We start from the raw sequence: 22,103 nt of genomic DNA, 5'->3' as shown, positions 1-22,103 counted from the left end.
CGGAGCACGGTTCCGATTGTGACGCAACCACCCTCTTTGTGACGTAAGGAGGCTTAGCGAATGAGAACTCCAGAATCGGAACGCTGCTGACCAACCAGCAACCTAAGAAATGTCGTAATTTCCGAGTTCTTGTGCAACGTGCATATGTGTCCGTCCGTGTCACATTCCCCCCCAGTACCGGGAGTGGCTTTCCGGTTTTTTTTTTACCCGAAGAACCACTGCATTTATTATGATTATTTTTTAAAAAGGGAGGTGGACGCAAAACAAAAAAATAATAACTAAGAAAAAGAAGGGAGACGAGCTTGGTTCGTGTGCCTCCCGAACCGGAACCGAGCTGTATTCGGATCTGTAATGTGAGTGAATGCTTGATCCTTTTGATTTTTTGAAGGGGACGGTTGTTGTCGCGTTTGTAAGGTTTATTTTTCTTACAGCTTTAGGCACCTGAAAGCGAAAAACACTGTCTTATTATTATTATTATTATTATTATTATTATTATTATTATTATTATTATTAGCTAGTTCACCAATTGACAACTAACTAGAACCGTAACTACCGTAAACCCCATTGTATCTAAAATAAAAACATACAAAATGCATTTAAAAAATGAATCTTACAAACAGATTACTACCGAAGTCTTTTAAGTTAAGTTCTGTACCAGGCGTGTGATCTATTATATTCTGACCATATATCGGGTTACACACAGAAAACACCACAACAAACGCAAAATAGCGTTGTGCGTGTGTGTTTTTTATTTTATTAAATCTCCAAGTCGATAGGGGTTTGTGTGTTTAATGTTAAAATAAAATTGATACCGCATTTAGAGAAGAGAGCTAATTTGACTCCACATTATATTACATACGGGTGTTGGGTTGGGGTAAGGCCTAGTGTAGCGCAACCATTTTAAGGTCTGGTTAAAAAACAGACTGTAACTATTTCTCACATAAACACTAGATTTCGGATATTAAATAAAGCTGCTTTAAAAAAAAAAACGGCTTTAAATTGCTCATTTATCTTTTCAAATGTATTTTTTTCACTAAAACCGACACAAGGACGTTGGCCAGAACTGGCCTAGTCTACGAGTATAAACTTTACTTCACTATAAACATATGAACGACTGCTAATAATAATAATAATAATAATAATAATAATAATAATAATAACTGTGTGTTTTTTTTTTCATTTATTTCTGTGCCACCCGTGACTTAAAAATTCGTCGTCAAACCCAAACACAGATTCAGAGTTATTATTTATCTTTTTACAATACAGATCGGTTCGACCGGCCGCTGCTGAGTTTCTAATTGAAACGACAGAAATTGAAACCGGGCTGTAATTAAATAATAATAATAATAATAATAATAATAGTAATAGTAATACAAAATCTGGGGGTACGGGTACTGACACATTCGGGGTGAGATAGAGACTCCTCCAGCCTTGAATAAAATTGTGTTATGACCATAATAATAATAATAATAATAATAATAATAATAATAATTTTGTGTTTAACCTGTAGTACTTTGTATTTAATCACATCCTGATGTAACTATCACTATTTAATCATATCCTGATGTAACTATCACTATTATCTGCTGTATTATTGAATTGTGGTTTGTCACACTTGTACTTTGCTTGAACAAAAGTTATTGTATTTCTTGCTCTTATTGTATTACTTGTATTGTATCACTTGAAATGTTTTTGCTTACGATTGTAAGTCGCCCTGGATAAGGGCGTCTGCTAAGAAATAAATAATAATAATAATAATAATAATAATAATAATAATAATAATAATAATAATAATGATAATAATAATTTTGTGATTTGATACACGTTGTTCTTGCAAGCCTGACCCGGGACGGACCCGTGTCAGCTCCCGGCGAGAAAGTGGACTCGCTTTCGACCGAGTCGTTTGAAGAACTGACCCGAGCTGCGGCCGAACCGGACATGTCCGAACCCAAGACGGCGAGCCCGACCCCGGGCGACATGTACAAAGGCTGGCTGTTCAAATGGACGAACTACATCAAAGGGTACCAGCGACGGTGGTTCGTCTTGAGCAACGGGCTTCTGTCGTATTACAGGTACGTTTTATATTAAAACATAAATAAAGAAATAAAGAAAGACGATGCGCGGTTCGTTTTTACTAATTCTGCCCGGTCAGACTGTCCAAATCCGGGACCTCAGTTGTAGACCGCTTGTGTTTTGTTTTATTTATTTATATAGCTGTCGTTGGACGCAAGTCGCTGGTTGACACCAGATTCAAGCGTTCAAGTCAGCATCCGTTTAATATCACTTCAGATCTGTGATAATAAGCGGCGTGGTGGGAGTTACCCATAATCCTATCGAAATCGTGTTTAACGAAATAAATCAAACGTTAAGTTGTTATTGTTTTTTTGTAGATAATGCGTAGCTTACAGCGGTGTGTAAATTTAATATACATTTTTAAATTCCATGTACAGTATTTCAGTGCGGTGTTTTGAAGCTGACAAACATTTTTAAGTAAAACTAGGATGGGAGAGAAAATATAAAACAATTATAATTGTTTTAAAAATAAATAAATAATTGTTAATCTTGTGGGATGTTTTGGAGCATATGAAAATGTTGGGTTTATAATGTATTAAAATGCACCTCCAACCTCCTCCCAAGGCATGCTGGTTACTGAGAGTCTATCTGTCTGTCTGTGTGTGTGTGTGTGTGTGTCTGTGTGTGTGTGTCTCTCTCTCTGTCTGTGTGTCTCTGTGTGTGTGTCTGTCTGTGTGTGTCTGTGTCTCTGTCTCTGTGTGTGTGTGTCTCTGTGTGTGTGTGTGTCTGTCTCTCTCTGTCTGTGTGTGTGTCTCTGTGTGTGTGTGTGTGTGTGTGTCTGTGTGTGTGTCTCTGTGTGTGTGTCTGTCTGTGTGTGTCTGTGTCTCTGTCTCTGTGTGTGTGTGTCTCTGTGTGTGTGTGTGTCTGTCTCTCTCTGTCTGTGTGTGTGTCTCTGTGTGTGTGTGTGTGTCTGTGTGTGTGTGTCTCTCTCTCTCTGTCTATGTGTCTGTGTGTGTGTGTGTGTGTGTGCGTGTATATGTGTGTGTGTGTGTGTGTGTGATTTGCAGGACCCAGGCGGAAATGGGGCACACGTGTCGCGGAACGATAAACCTGGCCACGGCGAACATCACAGTGGAGGACACCTGCAACTTCATCATCTCCAACGGAGGAACCCAGACCTACCACCTGAAAGCCAGCTCCGAGGTGGAGAGACAGCGCTGGATCACAGCCCTGGAGCTGGCCAAGGCAAAGGCAGTCAAAATGCAGGCTGAGTCAGGTACCTGTTCAAGGGGGGGGGGGGGGGAGTCACACAGTCAGGGGAGCGCAGGGGTCCCCGAGGGTCTCCCCTGGTAAAGGCACGGCCGCGTGGTGTGCAGGGGGGGAGTCACACAGTCAGGGGAGCGCAGGGGTCCCCGAGGGTCTCCCCTGGTAAAGGCACGGCCGCGTGGTGTGCAGGGGGGGAGTCACACAGTCAGGTGAGCGCAGGGGTCCCCGAGGGTCTCCCCTGGTAAAGGCACGGCCGCGTGGTGTGCAGGGGGGGAGTCACACAGTCAGGGGAGCGCAGGGGTCCCCGAGGGTCTCCCCTGGTAAAGGCACGGCCGCGTGGTGTGCAGGGGGGGAGTCACACAGTCAGGTGAGCGCAGGGGTCCCCGAGGGTCTCCCCTGGTAAAGGCACGGCCGCGTGGTGTGCAGGGGGGGAGTCACACAGTCAGGGGAGCGCAGGGGTCCCCGAGGGTCTCCCCTGGTAAAGGCACGGCCGAGTGGTGTGCAGGGGGGGGAGTCACACAGTCAGGGGGGCGTAGGGGTCCCCGAGGTGGGGGTGATGACATTCTAATTTGGGAGAGAAAACTGGGGGTAAAATAATTGGACACTCTGAATAAAAAAAAAAAAAGTCTTTATTTCCATCCCTGTGGTCTATCACATAAAGAAAGCATCACGGACCATCAGTCCTAAACTCTCTCCCTCTCTCCCCTCCCCCCTCCCCAGACGATTCCAGTGACGAGGCCCCCGTCTCCTCTCAGGGGGACAAGTCGGAGTTTCAGTCCATTCTGCGCACGCTCACCTGCAAGGCGGAGGACTTGAGCACCTGCCACGACCTGATCGGAAAGCATGGAGCCGCACTGCAGCGCTCCCTGAGCGAGCTGGAGAGCCTCAAGCTGCCCCCGGAGAGCGGGGACAAGATCCGGCAGGTCTACGAGAGAGCCACGCTCTTCCGGATCACCTCCAACGCCATGATCAACGTGAGGCACCGGTCCGGGCGGCTGCGTTGATCGTGGGCCCGTTTTTTCGGTTCGGTTACAGAGTTAGAGTTAGCCTTAAAATTTTATTTATTTTTTATAAGTAACTTGGAATCTGCAGCTGTTTTAAGAGCTGCTAACAAGGTCAGAGGTCTAATTAAGTCAATGATCAGTTCAGTGGAGGGTCTGGTTCAGTAATTGAGAGCTCAGTTGGAATGTAAGAAGCCAGCGGACACACACAGGGGGTCCCCCCAGGAACAGGGTTGGGGAGCCCTGCGCTAGAAAACAACGCCAAGACCTCTCTGTTCAGTTTGCAGTGACCTCTCTCTCTCTCCCTCCCTCTCTCCTCTCTCCTCTGTCTCTGTGTCTCTCTCTCCTCCCTCTCTCTCTCTCTCTCCCCTCTCCTCCCTCTCTCCCTTTCCTCCCTCTCTCCCCTTCTCTCTCTCCCCCTCTCTCTCTCTCTCTATCCCTCTCTCTCCACTCCCCCTCTCCCTTCTCTCCCCTATCCCCTCTCTCCCCTCTCCCCCCTCTCTCTCCCTCTCTCTCTCTCCCTCTCTCTCTCTCCCTCTCTCCCCTCTCCCCCCCCTCTCTCTCTCCCTCCCTCTCCCTCTCTCTCCCTCTCTCTCCCTTCTCTCCCCTCTCCCCTCTCTCTCTCTCTCCCCTCTCCCCCCCTCTCTCTCTCCCTCTCCCTCTCTCTCTCCCTCCCCCTCTCTCCCCTCTCTCTCTCCCCTCTCCCTCTCCCCTCTCTCTCCCCTCTCCCCCCTCTCTCTCTCTTTCCACTCCCCCTCTCTTTCTTTCTCTTTCTCCTCTCCCTCTCCCTCTCTCTCCACTCCCCCTCTCCCTTCTCTGCCCTCTCCCCTCTCCCCCCCTCTCTCTCTCTCTCTCTCTCTCTCTCTCTCTCCCTCTCTCTCTCTCGATGACGCTGCTGTTTTTGTTTTTTTTCTTCTCCTGGCTCTGGTTGGGCAGGCGTGCCGGGACTTCCTGTCCCTGGCTCAGACTCACAGTAAGAAGTGGCAGAAATCCCTCCAGTACGAGCGAGACCAGCGCATCCGCCTGGAGGAGACGCTGGAGCAGCTCGCCAAGCAGCACAACAACCTGGAGAGGGCGTTCCGGGGAGCCACCGTGCTTCCTGCCAGCAGCCCCGGCAGCGCGGGCTCCTCCAAGGGTGAGAGGGGAGGGGGGAGAGGGGGGAGGAGGGGGAGAGGGCGTTCCGGGGAGCCACCGTGCTTCCTGCCAGCAGCCCCGGCAGCGCTGGCTCCTCCAAGGGTGAGAGGAGAGAGAGAGGGGAGAGGAGAGGAGAGGAGAGGAGAGGAGAGGAGAGGAGGGGGGAGAGGAGAGGAGAGGAGGGGGGAGAGGAGAGGGAGGAGGGGGGGGAGAGAGAGAAGGGGGGAGAGAAGGGGGGGGGAGAGAGAAGGGGGGAGGGGGAGAGGGGAGGGGGGGGAGAGAGAGAGAATGAGGGAGAGAGGGGGGAGAGGAGGGAGAGAGAAGGGAGAGGGAGGGGGAGAGGAGAGGGAGGAGGGGGAGAGGAGAGGGAGGAGGGGAGGGGAGAGGGGAGAATGTGTGTCTGCCTGCCTCTCTCTCTCCCTCCCTCTCTCTCTGCCTGTGTGCCTCTGTGTGCATATCTTTGTAGTATATTACAAATTAATGCAGTGGATATATATATATATATATATATATATATATATATATATATATATATATATATAACTAAGAAGCAGCAAGACATGGTGTATTTTTATTTTAAGAAAGTTAGCATGTTTTTTTATTATTAATTTATTTGCAGGACACAAATACCCTTTTTAAAGGATTCAAGTCAGGACGATTGAGCGATTGATTGATTGATGGATGGATTGATTGATTGATTGATTGATTGATTTGTGTTGCAGGGAGTGGTGGCGGGCATGGGAAAGGAGATTTGAGTGACGATGATGAGAATGAGTTCTTTGACGCGATAGAGGACGCTCCCGAATTCATCACGGTGCCGGCAGACCCCAAATATCACAAGTGAGTCAAACAGCATCATCACCACCCTACAGAGTGAACTCCCTCAGCTTCATAGAGTCCAATGAAAGCTGCTGAATAATGTTCCCTTGTTAACATATTGAATTCCACCCCCCTCTATATAGAATGAACTCCCTCAGCTTCATAGAGTCCAATGAAAGCTGCTGAATAATGTTCCCTTGTTAACATATTGAATTCCACATCCTCTATATAGAATGAACTCCCTCAGCTTCATAGAGTCCAATGAAAGCTGCTGAATAATGTTCCCTTGTTAACATATTGAATTCCACCCCCTCTATATAGAATGAACTCCCTCAGCTTCATAGAGTCCAATGAAAGCTGCTGAATAATGTTCCCTTGTTAACATATTGAATTCCGCCCCCTCTGTATAGAATGAACTCCCTCAGCTTCATAGAGTCCAATGAAAGCTGCTGAATAATGTTCCCTTGTTAACATATTGAATTCCACCCCCTCTATATAGAATGAACTCCCTCAGCTTCATAGAGTCCAATGAAAGCTGCTGAATAATGTTCCCTTGTTAACAACAGCTTTGTATAGTTTTCCATCTACTTCAATGAAATCAGACTCCTATTGCACAACAGCGTCACCCAGTCCAGGTTTTACTACCAGTTTGATCAGCCCCAGTGTGTCTAGCTAACAAGCTCAGATGTGTCTTATTATTAAACTCCTAGTGAAACCAGGACTGGATCACACTGCTGTGCAGCGGGAGTCTGATTCCCAGCCCTGTATTTAACAGAATATAATGCGTTTTTGCTTCTCTCCGTTGTTTGCCAGGCGCACTGGCAGTAACGTCAGCGGAATCAGCAGTGAGATGGGACTGGAAGACCATGTAAGTGAATCAGCTTTGTGATGGGTCCCTTATTAGCTTTATTAACATGATCACTGGCCCTTCCCTTTAAAGGAGCGCTGACTGTCTTTAAAATCCATTCTCTCACCTCTTATTAGCTTTATTAACATGATCACTGGCCCCTCCCTTTAAAGGAGCGCTGACCCTCTTTAAAATCCATTCTCTCACCTCTTATTAGCTTTATTAACAGGATCACTGGCCCCTCCCTTTAAAGGAGCGCTGACCATCTTTAAAATCCATTCTCTCACCTCTTATTAGCTTTATTAACATGATCACTGGCCCCTCCCTTTAAAGGAGCGCTGACCATCTTTAAAATCCATTCTCTCACCTCTTATTAGCTTTATTAACACGATCACCGGCCCCTCCCTTTTAAAGGAGCGTTGACCATCTTTAAAATCCACACTCTCGGCTCTCAAAAGCAAGAACGGATTTGAGTCGGCACTTTGATGTTTTGACCTGTTTTTTTTCTTTGTCGTCTCTGCTTTCTGATTGGCTGTCAGATTCGAGAGGAGCAGCAGCAGCAGCAGCAGCAGGCAGCCAATCAAGAGTCGGCGTCGAAGGAACTCATCCCACGGAAAAAACGCCGCAACAGGATCCCGGACAAACCGAACTACAGCCTGAACCTGTGGAGCATCATGAAGAACTGCATCGGGAAGGAGCTGTCTAAGATCCCCATGCCTGTGAGTCTGGAGCAGCTTTTTAATTCATCTGTGAACCCCCTGTTCGACGGAGGCTGTTATCCAAAACCACTTCCACACAGAGACTGGGGGGGGGGTGGGGGGTGAACTCTGCATCATCATCAACTGCTGCTGCTGCTGCTGCTGCAGAGTCACTTCCAATAGGAGCTCGTTTGTTTGACGTCTCGTCCGAAGGACGGAGCACAAGGAGGTTCAGTGACTTTCTCAGGGTCACACACACACACAGGGAGTCCAGTGGCTGAGCTGGGTGATTTGAACCTCCTGGTATTGTTAACATATTGAATTCCACACCCTCTATATAGAATGAACTCCCTCGGCTTCATAGAGTCCAATGAAAGCTGCTGAATAATGTTCCCTTGTTAACATATTGAATTCCACCCCCTCTATATAGAATGAACTCCCTCAGCTTCATAGAGTCCAGTGAAAGCTGCTGAATAATGTTCCCTTGTTAACATATTGAATTCCACCCCCTCTATATAGAATGAACTCCCTCAGCTTCATAGAGTCCAATGAAAGCTGCTGAATAATGTTCCCTTGTTAACATATTGAATTCCACACCCTCTATATAGAATGAACTCCCTCAGCTTCATAGAGTCCAGTGAAAGCTGCTGAATAATGTTCCCTTGTTAACATATTGAATTCCCACACTCATGCAGGTGAATTTCAACGAGCCCATCTCCATGCTGCAGCGTCTCACTGAAGACCTGGAGTACTCGGAGCTCTTGGACCGAGCAGCGAAGTGCGAGAGCTCCCTGGAGCAGCTGTGCTACGTGGCTGCGTTTACCGTCTCCTCCTACTCCACCACCGTCTTCCGCACAGGGAAACCCTTCAACCCCCTGCTGGGGGAGACCTTCGAGCTGGACCGCCTGGAGGAGAGCGGCTACCGGTCCCTGTGCGAGCAGGTGAGCCACCGTACTGTACTGGGAGGAATGGGAAGGGGTGGGTGGGTTTATCTGTGTGGAGGTGCCTGCTTCATTTCTGGGTGCCTGGCTTGTCAGGACTGAAATCCATTGTGGTTTTTTTTTTTAATTATTATTATTATTATTATTATTTATTTCTTAGACGCCCTTATCCAGGGCGACTTACAATTTTTACAAGATATCACATTATTTTTACATACAATTACCCGTTTATACAGTTGTTTTTTTTTTACTGGAGCAATCTAGGTAAAGTACCTTGCTCAAGGGTACAGCAGCAGTGTCCCCCACCTGGGATTGAACCCACGACCCTCCGGTCAAGAGTCCAGAGCCCTAACCACTACTCCACACTGTTACTCTTGATATGTATTTCTTTGTATACAGCTGTAATTCACCCGGGTAAAGGCATCTGTTAAGAAATAATAATAATAATAATAATAATAATAATAATAATAATAATAAACAGATCAGCCGCAGATGTCTTTTCAGTGAGCACTAGTGCCATCTAGTGCACAGTTGGTGTATTGCAAGCAAGCAAAACAAAGGTAAATTTGATCCAGAGTGGAGGATCGCTAGGAGGTATAAGGGTAGGAATGAGACTCCCAGCTGATTCAAAATTAATTCTTGTTCAGAGATGGGAATCAGACTCCTTTTGCACAGCAGTGTGACCCAGTCCAGGTTTTACCACCAGCTTGATCAGCCCCCAGTGTGTCTAGCTAACAAGCTCAGGTGTGTCTTATTATTAAACTCCTAGCGAAAACCAGGGACTGATCAAACCTCAACGCGGGCACGGCTGTTGCTATAGAAACGTGCTTTTGTCGTTTTCGCAGGTGAGTCACCACCCCCCCGCGGCCGCCCACCACGCGGTGTCGAAGCGAGGCTGGACCCTGAGGCAGGAAATAGCCATCGCCAGCAAGTTCCGCGGGAAGTACCTGTCAATCATGCCTCTCGGTGAGTCGATGACATCATCACACGCTCCATCGAGGGAAGAGCCCGTCCGATTGTGATGAAACTTGACAAAGACCTTCTGTAGCTCACAAGTTATTGAGAGGATCACAGTCTGTGTGTGTGGAGGAGGCTGTCTGTCTGTTTCTGTCTGTCTGTCTGTCACACTTAAATTTTCACACTGATCTAGAGAAGCAACCATCTGATTTGTGATGACACTTGATGAAGATTGTAGCTTGCAAGTTATTGAGAGGATCACAATCTGTGTGTGGAGGAGTCTGTCTGTCTGTCTCTCTGTCTGTCTGTCTGTCACACTTATATTTTCACACACATCTACAGAATCGCTCGTCCGCTTGTTATTGAGAGGATCACAATCTGTGTGTGTGGGTGGAGGAGTCTGTCTGTCTCTCTCTCTGTCTGTCTGTCACACTTACATTTTCACACACACCTACAGAAGCGTTTGTCCGGTTGTGATGAAACTCGCTCAGGACATGAATTATCTGTCTGTTTTTATTTTTTTTTCCTTTTTTCTTTTGGGGGGGGGGGGCAGGGGGCGGGGGTATGGTCACACCTATTGAAGTCTACAAGGGGAATTCAAATTTGAGTTTCTAGTTGCTTACCTAAATAACATCAAATCCTGATCTTGCACTGAATACCAATATAATATAAAGTTTATATGGCTTTTTTTTAAAAAATGTTACATTATGTTTTAATGCTATTAAATTAGCTGGAGGACAGAGTGGGAGCCTTTTATCTGAGCACGGTTTGATTTGAATACACATTTATCAATGCCAGAGAGTCTAAATTTCTTCTCCTGGTTTTTTCATTGTGTGTCTCTCCCAGGTAGCATACACTGTCTGTTTGCAAACAGTGGGAACCACTACACCTGGAAGAAAGTGAACACCACGGTACACAACATCATCGTGGGCAAGCTGTGGATCGACCAGGTAAAATGATCTGCAGCTAAAAACCAAACGCCTGCTTCTCCACTAACGTGAGCGTCCATCACCCCATTGACAGTGTTGTGGCGGGTGGTTGTACACCTCTGGCTAACAGTTTTGCAGCGTCATCGCCCTCTAATATAGAATGAACTCCCTCAGCTTCATAGAGTCCAATGAAAGCTGCTGAATAATGTTCCCTTGTTAACATATTGAATTCCACCCCCTCTATATAGAATGAACTCCCTCAGCTTCATAGAGTCCAATGAAAGCTGCTGAATAATGTTCCCTTGTTAACATATTGAATTCCACCCCCTCTATATAGAATGAACTCCCTCAGCTTCATAGAGTCCAATGAAAGCTGCTGAATAATGTTCCCTTGTTAACATATTCAATTCCACCCCCTCTATATAGAATGAACTCCCTCAGCTTCATAGAGTCCAATGAAAGCTGCTGAATAATGTTCCCTTGTTAACATATTGAATTCCACCCCCTCTATATAGAATGAACTCCCTCAGCTTCATAGAGTCCAATGAAAGCTGCTGAATAATGTTCCCTTGTTAACATATTGAATTCCACACCCTCTATATAGAATGAACTCCCTCAGCTTCATAGAGTCCAATGAAAGCTGCTGAATAATGTTCCCTTGTTAACATATTGAATTCCACCCCCTCTATATAGAATGAACTCCCTCAGCTTCATAGAGTCCTTTATTTTATATATTTATTTATTTTTGTTTTAAATGATGTCTCAATTCTAAAATTCTAGGTGATTCAAAATGAAAACGCACGCTTGCTAAAATCACACGAGTCTCTTTCCAAACCGCACGTTTTTATGAGAGCTGCTTAGCGAAGGGCAAACGAGGGGCAGGGAAAATCTACTGGAACTGTTGTCAGGCTGCAATTACCTATATATATAATATATAAAAGAAATAAAAAGTCTGTTCTATAAACAAATGTGCTTTTATTTTCTAAATTCGTCTTTTTTTCTCTTCAGTCTGGTGAAATTGACATCATCAATCATAAGACAGGAGACAAGTGCCACCTCAAATTCGCTCCCTACAGCTACTTCTCGAGAGACGTAGCCAGGAAGGTAAGAAACAAATAACTCTTTACAAAATAAACTTTATTATTATTATTATTATTATCAATGAGTCGTTCAGCAGACGCTTTTATCCAAAGCGATTTCCAGAGACTAGGAGGGGTGAACTCTGCATCATCAACAACTGCTGCTGCTGCTGCTGCTGCTGCAGAGTCACTTCCAATAGGAGCTCGTTTGTTTGACGTCTCATCCTGAAGGACGGAGCACAAGGAGGTTCAGTGACTTGCTCAGGGTCACACACACACACAGGGAGTCAGTGGCTGCTGCAGAGTCACTTCCAATAGGAGCTCGTTTGTTTGACGTCTCGTCCTGAAGGACGGAGCACAAGGAGGTTCAGTGACTTGCTCAGGGTCACACACACACACAGGGAGTCAGTGGCTGCTGCAGAGTCACTTCCAATAGGAGCTCGTTTGTTTGACGTCTCATCCTGAAGGACGGAGCACAAGGAGGTTCAGTGACTTGCTCAGGGTCACACACACACAGGGAGTCAGTGGCTGCTGCAGAGTCACTTCCAATAGGAGCTCGTTTGTTTGACGTCTCATCCTGAAGGACGGAGCACAAGGAGGTTCAGTGACTTGCTCAGGGTCTCACACACACAGGGAGTCAGTGGCTGCTGCAGAGTCACTTCCAATAGGAGCTCGTTTGTTTGACGTCTCATCCTGAAGGACGGAGCACAAGGAGGTTCAGTGACTTGCTCAGGGTCACACACACACAGGGAGTCAGTGGCTGAGCTGGGATTAATATTTATTCGGCAGACCCCTGCTTTATCCTAGGCGACTCACACAGGAGTCACAGACACAGGGTTACAATGCAAGCTTCATATTTAAACACAGTGCGGTTTACAGACAGTGCAGATAATAATAACACTGCTAGAATACAATACGAACCAGGAGGCAACAAGTTAGGATCACAGCGAGTTAGATCTACAGTGACAGATTAGCAGTGCAATAGTGCAAGGATAGCGCATCAGCTGAGGATCCAGTGAAGAGGTGCTGAGGTCAGGAGAGTCCAGTGCAGAGCAGGAGGGGGCGATCCAGAGATCAACAAGCCTAAACAGGGGGGTGTTGAGGAGGCGGGCAGAGGCCTTGAACCCAGGATTGTTCCTGTCTCTCAGGTGACGGGAGTTGTGACGGACTCCAGCGGGAAAGCCCACTTCATCCTGTCCGGGACCTGGGATGAGAAGATGGATTACTCCCGGGTCATGCAGAGCACCAGGGGGGAGAACGGGGCGGAGGGGAGGCAGAAGACTGTCTACCAGACCCTGAGAGCCAAGGACCTGTGGAGGAGGAACCCACTGCCGTGAGTGTGTGTGTGTCTGTCTGTCTGTCTGTCTGTATCTGTCTGTGTGTGTCTGTCTGTCTGTCTCTGTCTATGTGTGTGTGACAGGTCTGTGTGTGTGTCTGTGTGTGAGAGGTGTGTGTGTCTGTGTCTGTCTGTCTGTCTGTCTGTCTATGTGTGTGACAGGTCTGTGTGTCTGTCTGTCTGTGTGAGAGGTGTGTGTCTGTCTGTGTCTGTCTGTCTCTGTCTATGTGTGTGTGACAGGTCTGTGTGTGTGTGTGTGTGTGTGTGTGAGAGGTGTGCGTGTGAGAGAGGTCTGTGTGTGTCTGTCTGTCTGTGTGAGAGGTGTGTGTGTGTGTGTGTGTCTGTCTGTGTGAGAGGTGTGTGTGTGTGTGTCTGTCTGTCTGTGTGAGAGGTGTGTGTGTGTGTCTGTCTGTGTGAGAGGTGTGTGTCTGTCTGTGTGTGTCTGTCTCTGTCTCTGTCTGTGTCTACAGCTGTGCGAAATTTAAAAAAAACAAACAAACAAAAAATCTCATTGATGTTCATACACAGTTTTTATTTTATTTTATTTTATTTATTTTTAATTTCATCTCCAATCCTTAAATTCTAGGCGATGCAAAACTCTTTGGTCTGTAGCTGTCGTTTTTTCACTCTTCCCTGACCTAACCCAGTAATGTTGTTGAAGCTGACACCCTGGGATCGTTCAAGAAGCTGCTTGATGAGATTCTGGGATCAATAAGCTACTAACAACCAAATGAGCAAGAAGGGCTGAATGGGGCTTCCTCTCGTTTTGGAAACTTTCTTATGTTCATATATATCTATATCTATATTATATATATATATATATATAAAAATATATAAAGGATAATAAAAGGGGCTCCCAGACTGAATCCCGCGATGCCTGCAGGTTTAAACAGAGAGGATCAGCAGATCGGAGTTACACCGAGAACGAAGCAGCCAATGACATCACAGCACGGGGCGAGTGGGTGTGGTTACCGTGACGTCACAGCAAGCACATTCACCGCAGTTTGTTTTCAAACACACCTTCCCTTGACAAAGGCATGCTAAACACACCGAAACATTGGGAATGTCTGTCTGTCTGTCTATCTGTGTGTCTGTCTGTCTATCTGTGTGTCTGTCTATCTGTGTGTCTGTCTGACGCTCTCTCTGTCTGTCTCTATCTATCTATCCATCCCACACAAGCCCGCCTCTCTCATGTATGCTGTTTTATAAATCTGTGTTATATTTTCCGGCAGGGAGAACGCTGAGAACATGTACTATTTTTCCAACCTGGCACTGTCGCTCAACGAAGAGGAGGAGGGCGTGGCACCGACCGACAGCAGACTCCGCCCAGACCAGCGCATGATGGAGAACGGGCACTGGGACGAGGCGAACTCCGAGAAGCAGCGTCTGGAGGAGAAGCAGAGAGCCGTGAGGCGCAAGAGGGAGTCTGAGACTGTCAAACCAGAGGAAGAGGGTGAGACTGCCATTGCAGCACCCCGCCACAGGGGGGCGCCACTGAGCTTTGTGTTTTGTTATATTGAAAAAAATAATATATAGTTTTGGATACGAGGGTGATGAATGTTTAATTTTGTTTGCATTGCTTCATGAATCCGGCTCATTATGTATAAAATTCAATGTGAATTTAATGAGAAGCGACGACTAGAAATCTTTCTCAGCGTCTTCAGTGTGAATTCAATGGCAAACGTTTCCACTAGAAGTCTTTCTCAGCGTCTTCAGTGTAAATTCAATGGCAAACGTTTCCACTTGAAGTCTCTCTCAGCGTTTTCAGTGTAAATTCAATGGCAAACGTTTCCACTAGAAGTCTTTCTCAGCGTCTTCAGTGTAAATTCAATGGCAAACGTTTCCACTAGAAGTCTCTCTCAGCGTTTTCAGTGTAAATTCAATGGCAAACGTTTCCACTAGAAGTCTTTCTCAGCGTCTAAAGTGTAAATTCAATGGCAAACGTTTCCACTAGAAGTCTTTCTCAGCGTCTTCAGTGTAAATTCAATGGCAAACGTTTCCACTAGAAGTCTTTCTCAGCGTCTTCAGTGTAAATTCAATGGCAAACGTTTCCACTAGAAGTCTTTCTCAGCGTCTTCAGTGTAAATTCAATGGCAAACGTTTCCACTAGAAGTCTTTCTCAGCGTCTTCAGTGTAAATTCAATGGCAAACGTTTCCACTAGAAGTCTTTCTCAGCGTCTTCAGTGTAAATTCAATGGCAAACGTTTCCACTAGAAGTCTTTCTCAGCGTCTTCAGTGTAAATTCAATGGCAAACGTTTCCACTAGAAGTCTTTCTCAGCGTCTTCAGTGTAAATTCAATGGCAAACGTTTCCGCTAGAAGTCTTTCTCAGCGTCTTCAGTGTGAATTCAATGGCAAACGTTTCCGCTAGAAGTCTTTCTCAGCGTCTTCAGTGTAAATTCAATGGCAAATGTTTCCGCTAGAAGTCTTTCTCAGTGTCTTCAGTGTAAATTCAACGGCAAACGTTTCCGCTAGAAGTCTTTCTCAGTGTCTTCAGTGTAAATTCAACGGCAAACGTTTCCGCTAGAAGTCTTTCTCAGTGTCTTCAGTGTAAATTCAACGGCAAACGTTTCCACTAGAAGTCTTTCTCAGCGTCTTCAGTGTAAATTCAATGGCAAACGTTTCCACTAGAAGTCTTTCTCAGCGTCTTCAGTGTAAATTCAATGGCAAACGTTTCCACTAGAAGTCTTTCTCAGGGTCTTGTGTTCGACTAACCTCCTTGTTTCATGTCGCCATCAGTCTTTCTCGCTCCTTTCCTCCCCCCAATCAAAGTGCTGCTCTGTTCGTTTTCTGTTCTCGGGTTTGTGTGTGTGTGTGTGTGTGTGTGTGTGTGTGTGTTTTATTTTTTGTTTCATTTTTCTGTCTTTCTAGCTGACCCTAAGGATTCTCCCACTGACTCTCCAATAAAAAGCAAGTAACATTCTCTCTCTCTCTCTCTCTCTCTCTCTCTCTCTCTCTCTCTCTCTCTCTCTCTCTCTCTCTCTCTCTCTCTCTCCGCACCCCCCCATGATCAGTAAGCAGAAAATTATTATTATTATTATTTATTTCTTAGCAGACGCCCTTATCCAGGGTGACTTACAATTGCTACAAGATATCGCATTATTTTTACATACAATTCCCCATTTATACAGTTGGGTTTTTACTGGAGCAATCTAGGTAAAGTACCTTGCTCAAGGGTACAGCAGCAGTGTCCCTGACCAGGGATTGAACCCACGACCCTCCGGTCAAGAGTCCAGAGCCCTAGTAAAAAAAACAAAAAAAAATAAATATATTTTTGAATACAAGTCTACAGCTGGGGCCAAATTAGGACTCCTGATGCTTACTGTTATCATTTGCTCAGTCTGTGTTGCTTTGACTGTGAGTTCAGGAGCTGCTCTTCAGTTCTAGCTGCGCTGCCATAGTTATTGTATTGTGAATCGCTACAGCCCTGGCTAGGACTACAGCTCCCAGCATGCCTCTGCTCCCGCGGCAATGGTGAGGGATGCTGGGAGCTGTAGTTCTTTAACTGCAATGCGCTGGGCTGGGCTGTATTACATTGTTTTTCTGCTCAGTCTGTGTTGCTTTGACTGTAAGTTCAGGAGCTACTTTTTAGTTCCATAGACACGCGTAACACGGGCTAGATCAGCCACAGAGTCTTTTTATTTTTTTATTTTTTATAGAAGTGAGATCCAGCGCCACCTAATGTCACTTTCGAATCTGGTGTTTTCCCACGATTTTGTTTGCAGTACACAATTTGCACACTAGATGGTGCTGGAACTCGCTGATCAGAACGCAATATGCGATCCTAACCTTTATCCCTTGATGATTAGAGGCGTCGTAACGTGGTATAGAGGCGGTACAGAAAAAAGTATTTTATTTAGGTATCTTTCGTTGTGCTGATCCGTTTAATTTTTTTATTTTTTTTTAATCAGGCGCACACGTGGACACCTACAAGGCTCTGTGGTTCGAGAGGAAAGAGGACCCCGTCACGGGAGAGGTCACAAACGTCTACCGTGGTGGCTACTGGGAAGCCAAAGAAAAGCAGGACTGGTCAGCCTGCCCTGACGTTTTCAGTGCCTCGTAGAATCATCCGGAGAGAAGGAAGGAGGGAGGGAGGGAGGGAGAGAGAGAAGGAAGGAGGGGAGGCGGAGAGAGAGGGAGGGGGGTGCAGTGCTTCACGGAATTATCTGAAGGGGTGAGAGAGGTAGTTATCACTGAAAATATCCATTTTATCGCTCCCCCTCAACCCAATTTTACACTACAAAATAAAAAGGCACAAATTATAATATATATAATTTTTTTTAATTTTTTACCAGCGAAACGCTGCTAATGAGATCTTGATGGTGAACCATGGCTTCTCAGCAATACTGATATCGCCCCAGGAATTTCATTTAATCACTACAGTGTTTTGACCTTCTTTTTTTAACATTACAAAAAATATATATGTCATTAAAAATAAATAAGAGTTCTAGCCAGCTGGACGGAGCACTGACCATCTTTTAAAATCCATTCTCTCACCTCTTATTAGCTTTATTAACATGATCACCAGCCCCTCCCTTTAAAGGAGCGCTGACCATCTTTAAAATCCATTCTCTCACCTCTTATTAGCTTTATTAACTTGATCACCGGCCCCTCCCTTTAAAGGAGCGCTGACCATCTTTAAAATCCATTCTCTCATCTCTTATTAGCTTTATTAACATGATCACTGGCCCCTCCCTTTAAAGGAGTGCTGACCATCTTTAAAATCCATTCTCTCACCTCTTATTAGCTTTATTAACATGATCACCGACCCCTCCCTTTAAACATGTGAAGTCATAATGTCTCTTGCACCAATAAGAGGCGAGAGAAAGGATTTTAAAGATGGTCAGCGCTCCTTTTAAAGGGGAGGGCCAGTGATATTTCTACTGGTGCTAATAAAAACGGTCTCCTCATTCATGGATTAGTTTCGGTAACATATCATAGGTCCGTTTTAATAGAACGCATTGATATTGAAATAATTTGTCTTCCCTTTTTGGGGCTCGGCCTTGGCGGGGTTCAAAGGTCAGCCCGTGACCCGTTTCCTTTGCAGTGCGGAAGAGTTCGGTCTGGCAATTAGGATTCTACCAGCGCAGAGAACGCTGCGTTTTGAAAATCATTTGAAACGGTCAGAAAGGTTTCAAGTAAAAAAAAATAAAAAGGAAACCCTTTCGAAGGAAACCCTATTACAAGAAATTCAACGCTGGCTGCATTGTTGTTAGTAAACGGGACACTTTAAGAGTCTATGAAGGAGGTGGTTTGAGAATTTTTAGGTTCAGGGGTTATTTTTTTTTATTTAAGTCGTGTTCCCCCGTCATAAATACAAAATTAATAAATAAATACAATAATTTTTAAAAAGTGCTATATTTGAGTGCGAGGTTGAAATGAGAATTTGCTTCCAGACCGCCGTTGAGTGGCACTCGATTGTAAAGGCGAGGGAAGGACCGCGCTGCTCCTAAGAAGCCAGAAAACAGACTCTGCATTCTGCGAGTTTGTCAGAGAGCTGCGAGGAGTTCCTCCCTGTCCTGGTAGAGCACAGGAAAACAAACGCCGCGTGTTTTTCTTCAGTCGGGAACGGCGAACAGGCGGGAGAAGGGAATAATACTGTGTTTTAAAATCAAGAGTCTTTAAAAAAAAAAATAATAATAATTATTACATTAGGAGAACTATAATATGTAATTAAAGAGTTTAGCAAAATATTTAGAGTTGTATTTACAAAAAAAAAAAGATTTTTAAAAATATATATTATGCAGTCTTTTCTTTTTTTTGGGAAGGGAAAAACACACACAAATAAAATAAGAAATTATCAGACGATAATTCCTTTCACTACACCTAGGCTCTATTGAGGAGACGTATGTAATATATTGTAGGACTCTTGTGTTGTTGAAGGATAGAAGGGGTCTCGATACCAGGAGGTTCAAATCACCCGGCTCAGCCACTGACTCCCTGTGTGTGTGTGACCCTGAGCAAGTCACTGAACCTCCTTGTGCTCCGTCCTTCAGGATGAGACGTCAAACAAACGAGCTCCTATTGGATGTGACTCTGCAGCAGCCACTGACTCCCCGTGTGTGTGTGACCCTGAGCAAGTCACTGAACCTCCTTGTGCTCCGTCCTTCAGGATGAGACGTCAAACAAACGAGCTCCTATTGGAAGTGACTCTGCAGCAGCCACTGACTCCCTGTGTGTGTGTGACCCTGAGCAAGTCACTGAACCTCCTTGTGCTCCGTCCTTCAGGATGAGACGTCAAACAAACGAGCTCCTATTGGAAGTGACTCTGCAGCAGCCACTGACTCCCTGTGTGTGTGTGACCCTGAGCAAGTCACTGAACCTCCTTGTGCTCCGTCCTTCAGGATGAGACGTCAAACAAACGAGCTCCTATTGGAAGTGACTCTGCAGCAGCCACTGACTCCCTGTGTGTGTGTGACCCTGAGCAAGTCACTGAACCTCCTTGTGCTCCGTCCTTCAGGATGAGACGTCAAACAAACGAGCTCCTATTGGAAGTGACTCTGCAGCAGCCACTGACTCCCTGTGTGTGTGTGACCCTGAGCGAGCTCAAAGAAAGACAGGCAAAGGCAGGTATAATTATATATATATATATATATAATGACATCACAAATATCGGAGCTAAGGAACCAACGGGAAGGATGACAAAGACCATCAAATGAAGTGAAAAATACTATCAAATCTAACGTGTGTGTCTGTGCTTTACTTTTTAAGGTAAAAGGGTGATGGAGGTGTGTCTGTCTCTCTCTCTTTACTGCTAATTTAATTATAATTTTATGAAATCTGAAGTTTCGATTTGAAGATTGACGAATTACATTTAACAATTTTATTTTTGTTTTGTGTTTTTTTTAATTGTTTTTTGGGTTGTTTGTGTAGGTTGATTAAATTATTATTTTTTTTTCAGTTCTGTGCTAGGGTAAAAAAAAAAAAAAAATTAAGAAATTTCACTTCAAATTTTTGGAGCGCCACAGACGTGTGTAACACAGGCTAGATCGGGCGTCTTTTACGTCAGTCACAGCGCCATCTAGTGCACAGCTAGTGTATTAAAAAGTGATGACAAGATGGAGCTGGCATTTACACTATGACTGAACCAGCCTGTGTTGCACCTGTCTACGGCAGTGCAGCTAGAACTACATCTCCCAGCATCCCTCGCCATTGTAGAGGCATGCTGGGAGCTGTAGTCCTAATTCAAAGTAAAGCAATTAGATTGAAATCCAATGCAAGCCTACTTTAATTCTGATTAGTTCAAATAATTAAAGGGGGAGAGAATAGAATCTGAAATTAAATATTTTTTTTTCTTTTACTGTATAGCACTTTGCTTAGTTAAGTTGACATCATTGTGGTGTTTTTTTTTTTTATATTTGATTTTTGAAGTGTACTTACAATACTTTTCATAAATAAATATAAATAAATACAAAACAGAGAAAGAAATTCCTGAAATGACGATTGAAAAATCAACGATGGACGCATTTCTTTTGGGTTATTTTATTATTTAAAAAAATAAATAAATGTCTGGGTTTTTTTTTGTTTTTTTTCTGTTTTGTGGGTTTATTTTGGAGTTTTTTCAACTGTCTGCAGGTTTTGTACAGGAGTCTCGTGTCTCTCCTCCGATTCCCCCTCCTTTCCTGTTTGTACGTTCCTGTGCACAGTTTGTTCTCAAACCCTAATAAAACGCTGTGATATTAACGAGAGCGCCTCCTGTGTAGTTTGGTGATTGAGTCAGTGTCTTTACTGTTAACGGGAAACTTTTAAAGAATTGGGGAAAAAAGACACGTGGTTAAATCATTCGGTGAATCCCTTGTTTTAATTGAGAAACACAAGAAACTTAACTTCAGTTGAGAAACGTTTTGGCTTGAAATCTAAAGTGTAAATTCAATGGCAAACGTTTCCACTAGAAGTCTTTCTCAGCGTCTTCAGTGTAAATTCAATGGCAAACATTTCCACTAGAAGTCTCTCAGTGTCATCAGTGTAAATTCAACGGCAAACGTTTCCACTAGAAGTCTTTCTCAGTGTCTTCAGTGTAAATTCAATGGCAGACGTTTCCACTAGAAGTCTCTCAGCGTCTTCAGTGTAAATTCAACGGCAAACGTTTCCACTAGAAGTCTTTCTCAGCGTAAATTCAATGGCAAACGTTTCCACTAGAAGTCTTTCTCAGCATCTTCAGTGTAAATTCAATGGCAAACGTTTCCACTAGAAGTCTCTCAGTGTCATCAGTGTAAATTCAACGGCAAACGTTTCCACTAGAAGTCTTTCTCAGTGTCATCAGTGTAAATTCAATGACAAACGTTTCCACTAGAAGTCTCTCTCAGCGTCTTCAGTGTGAATTCAATGGCAAACATTTCCACTAGAAGTCTTTCTCAGCGTAAATTCAATGGCAAACGTTTCCATTAGAAGTCTTTCTCAGCATAAATTCAATGGCAAACGTTTCCGCTAGAAGTCTCTCGGCGTCTTCATTGTAAATTCAACGGCAAACGTTTCCGCTAGAAGTCTGAATTTTCACTGCAGATCCCGACAAAGACTTCGACTCCATTAAGCACTGAAAACACTGAACAGAGGTGATTGAAGTAAAAAACACAAGACGGTCAAGTTTGTATACACCATGTTTTTTATTGTATGCAAAAAAAAAAAAAAAAACTATTTTATTAGAAATCTGATTATTTATAAACTAACAGGTTGTTGGATTTGTACAGATACCCCCCCCCCCCCCACACACAAACACACACACTCTCTCTCTCTTTCTCTCTCTCTCTTCATCACTGTGCTAGCCCAGAACACACCTACGTCCTCTCCATGTTTCCAGTCCTATCATTTTGAACAGATAACCTAAACAAGGAAATCATTTATTTCCGTACAAGACAATGCACGATCTGTAAAAACACAAAGGAAAAAAAATTAAATAAATACTAACAACCCTTTCCATTAAGAGCGTCTGATGACTGTGTGCTTACATAGCAGTTACGGAGTGGATACCCGCGTGTTTACGCATCATCACAGTGTTATTACTTAGAGCCACGCCGGACTGAACGTGGAAATCGAACGTCTGAAGCCAGTTTAACTGACTAGCGCGCAGCAACGTGCGATTTTGAT

At 44.6% G+C, this 22,103-nt stretch overlaps 1 protein-coding gene across 2 annotated transcripts; it reads left to right on the top strand.

Annotated features, from left to right (window-relative positions):
• Positions 1–157: 157 nt before the first annotated feature.
• On the top strand, positions 158–20,707 carry LOC117410073 (oxysterol-binding protein 1-like). Of its 2 annotated transcripts, XM_059021734.1 has the most exons (16): positions 158–353; positions 1,839–2,072; positions 3,081–3,289; positions 4,000–4,253; positions 5,217–5,415; positions 6,137–6,254; positions 7,047–7,101; positions 7,620–7,799; positions 8,474–8,719; positions 9,565–9,685; positions 10,523–10,626; positions 11,614–11,709; positions 12,833–13,017; positions 14,253–14,473; positions 15,891–15,929; positions 16,931–20,707. In XM_059021734.1, the coding sequence occupies exons 2-16, from the start codon at positions 1,939–1,941 to the stop codon at positions 17,080–17,082; spliced, it is 2,313 nt and encodes a 770-aa protein (XP_058877717.1). In that variant the 5' UTR covers positions 158–353; positions 1,839–1,938; the 3' UTR covers positions 17,083–20,707. The 2 variants fall into 2 exon arrangements, with proteins under 2 accessions (XP_058877717.1, XP_058877718.1); XM_059021735.1 differs by lacking the exon at positions 15,891–15,929.
• Positions 20,708–22,103: the final 1,396 nt, after the last annotated feature.

This window comes from Acipenser ruthenus, unplaced genomic scaffold (genome assembly GCF_902713425.1).
Source record: "Acipenser ruthenus unplaced genomic scaffold, fAciRut3.2 maternal haplotype, whole genome shotgun sequence".
NCBI lineage: Eukaryota > Metazoa > Chordata > Actinopteri > Acipenseriformes > Acipenseridae > Acipenser > Acipenser ruthenus.
The sequence above is the reverse complement of the archived record's forward strand: the minus strand, read 5'-3'. Positions and strand labels throughout refer to the sequence as shown.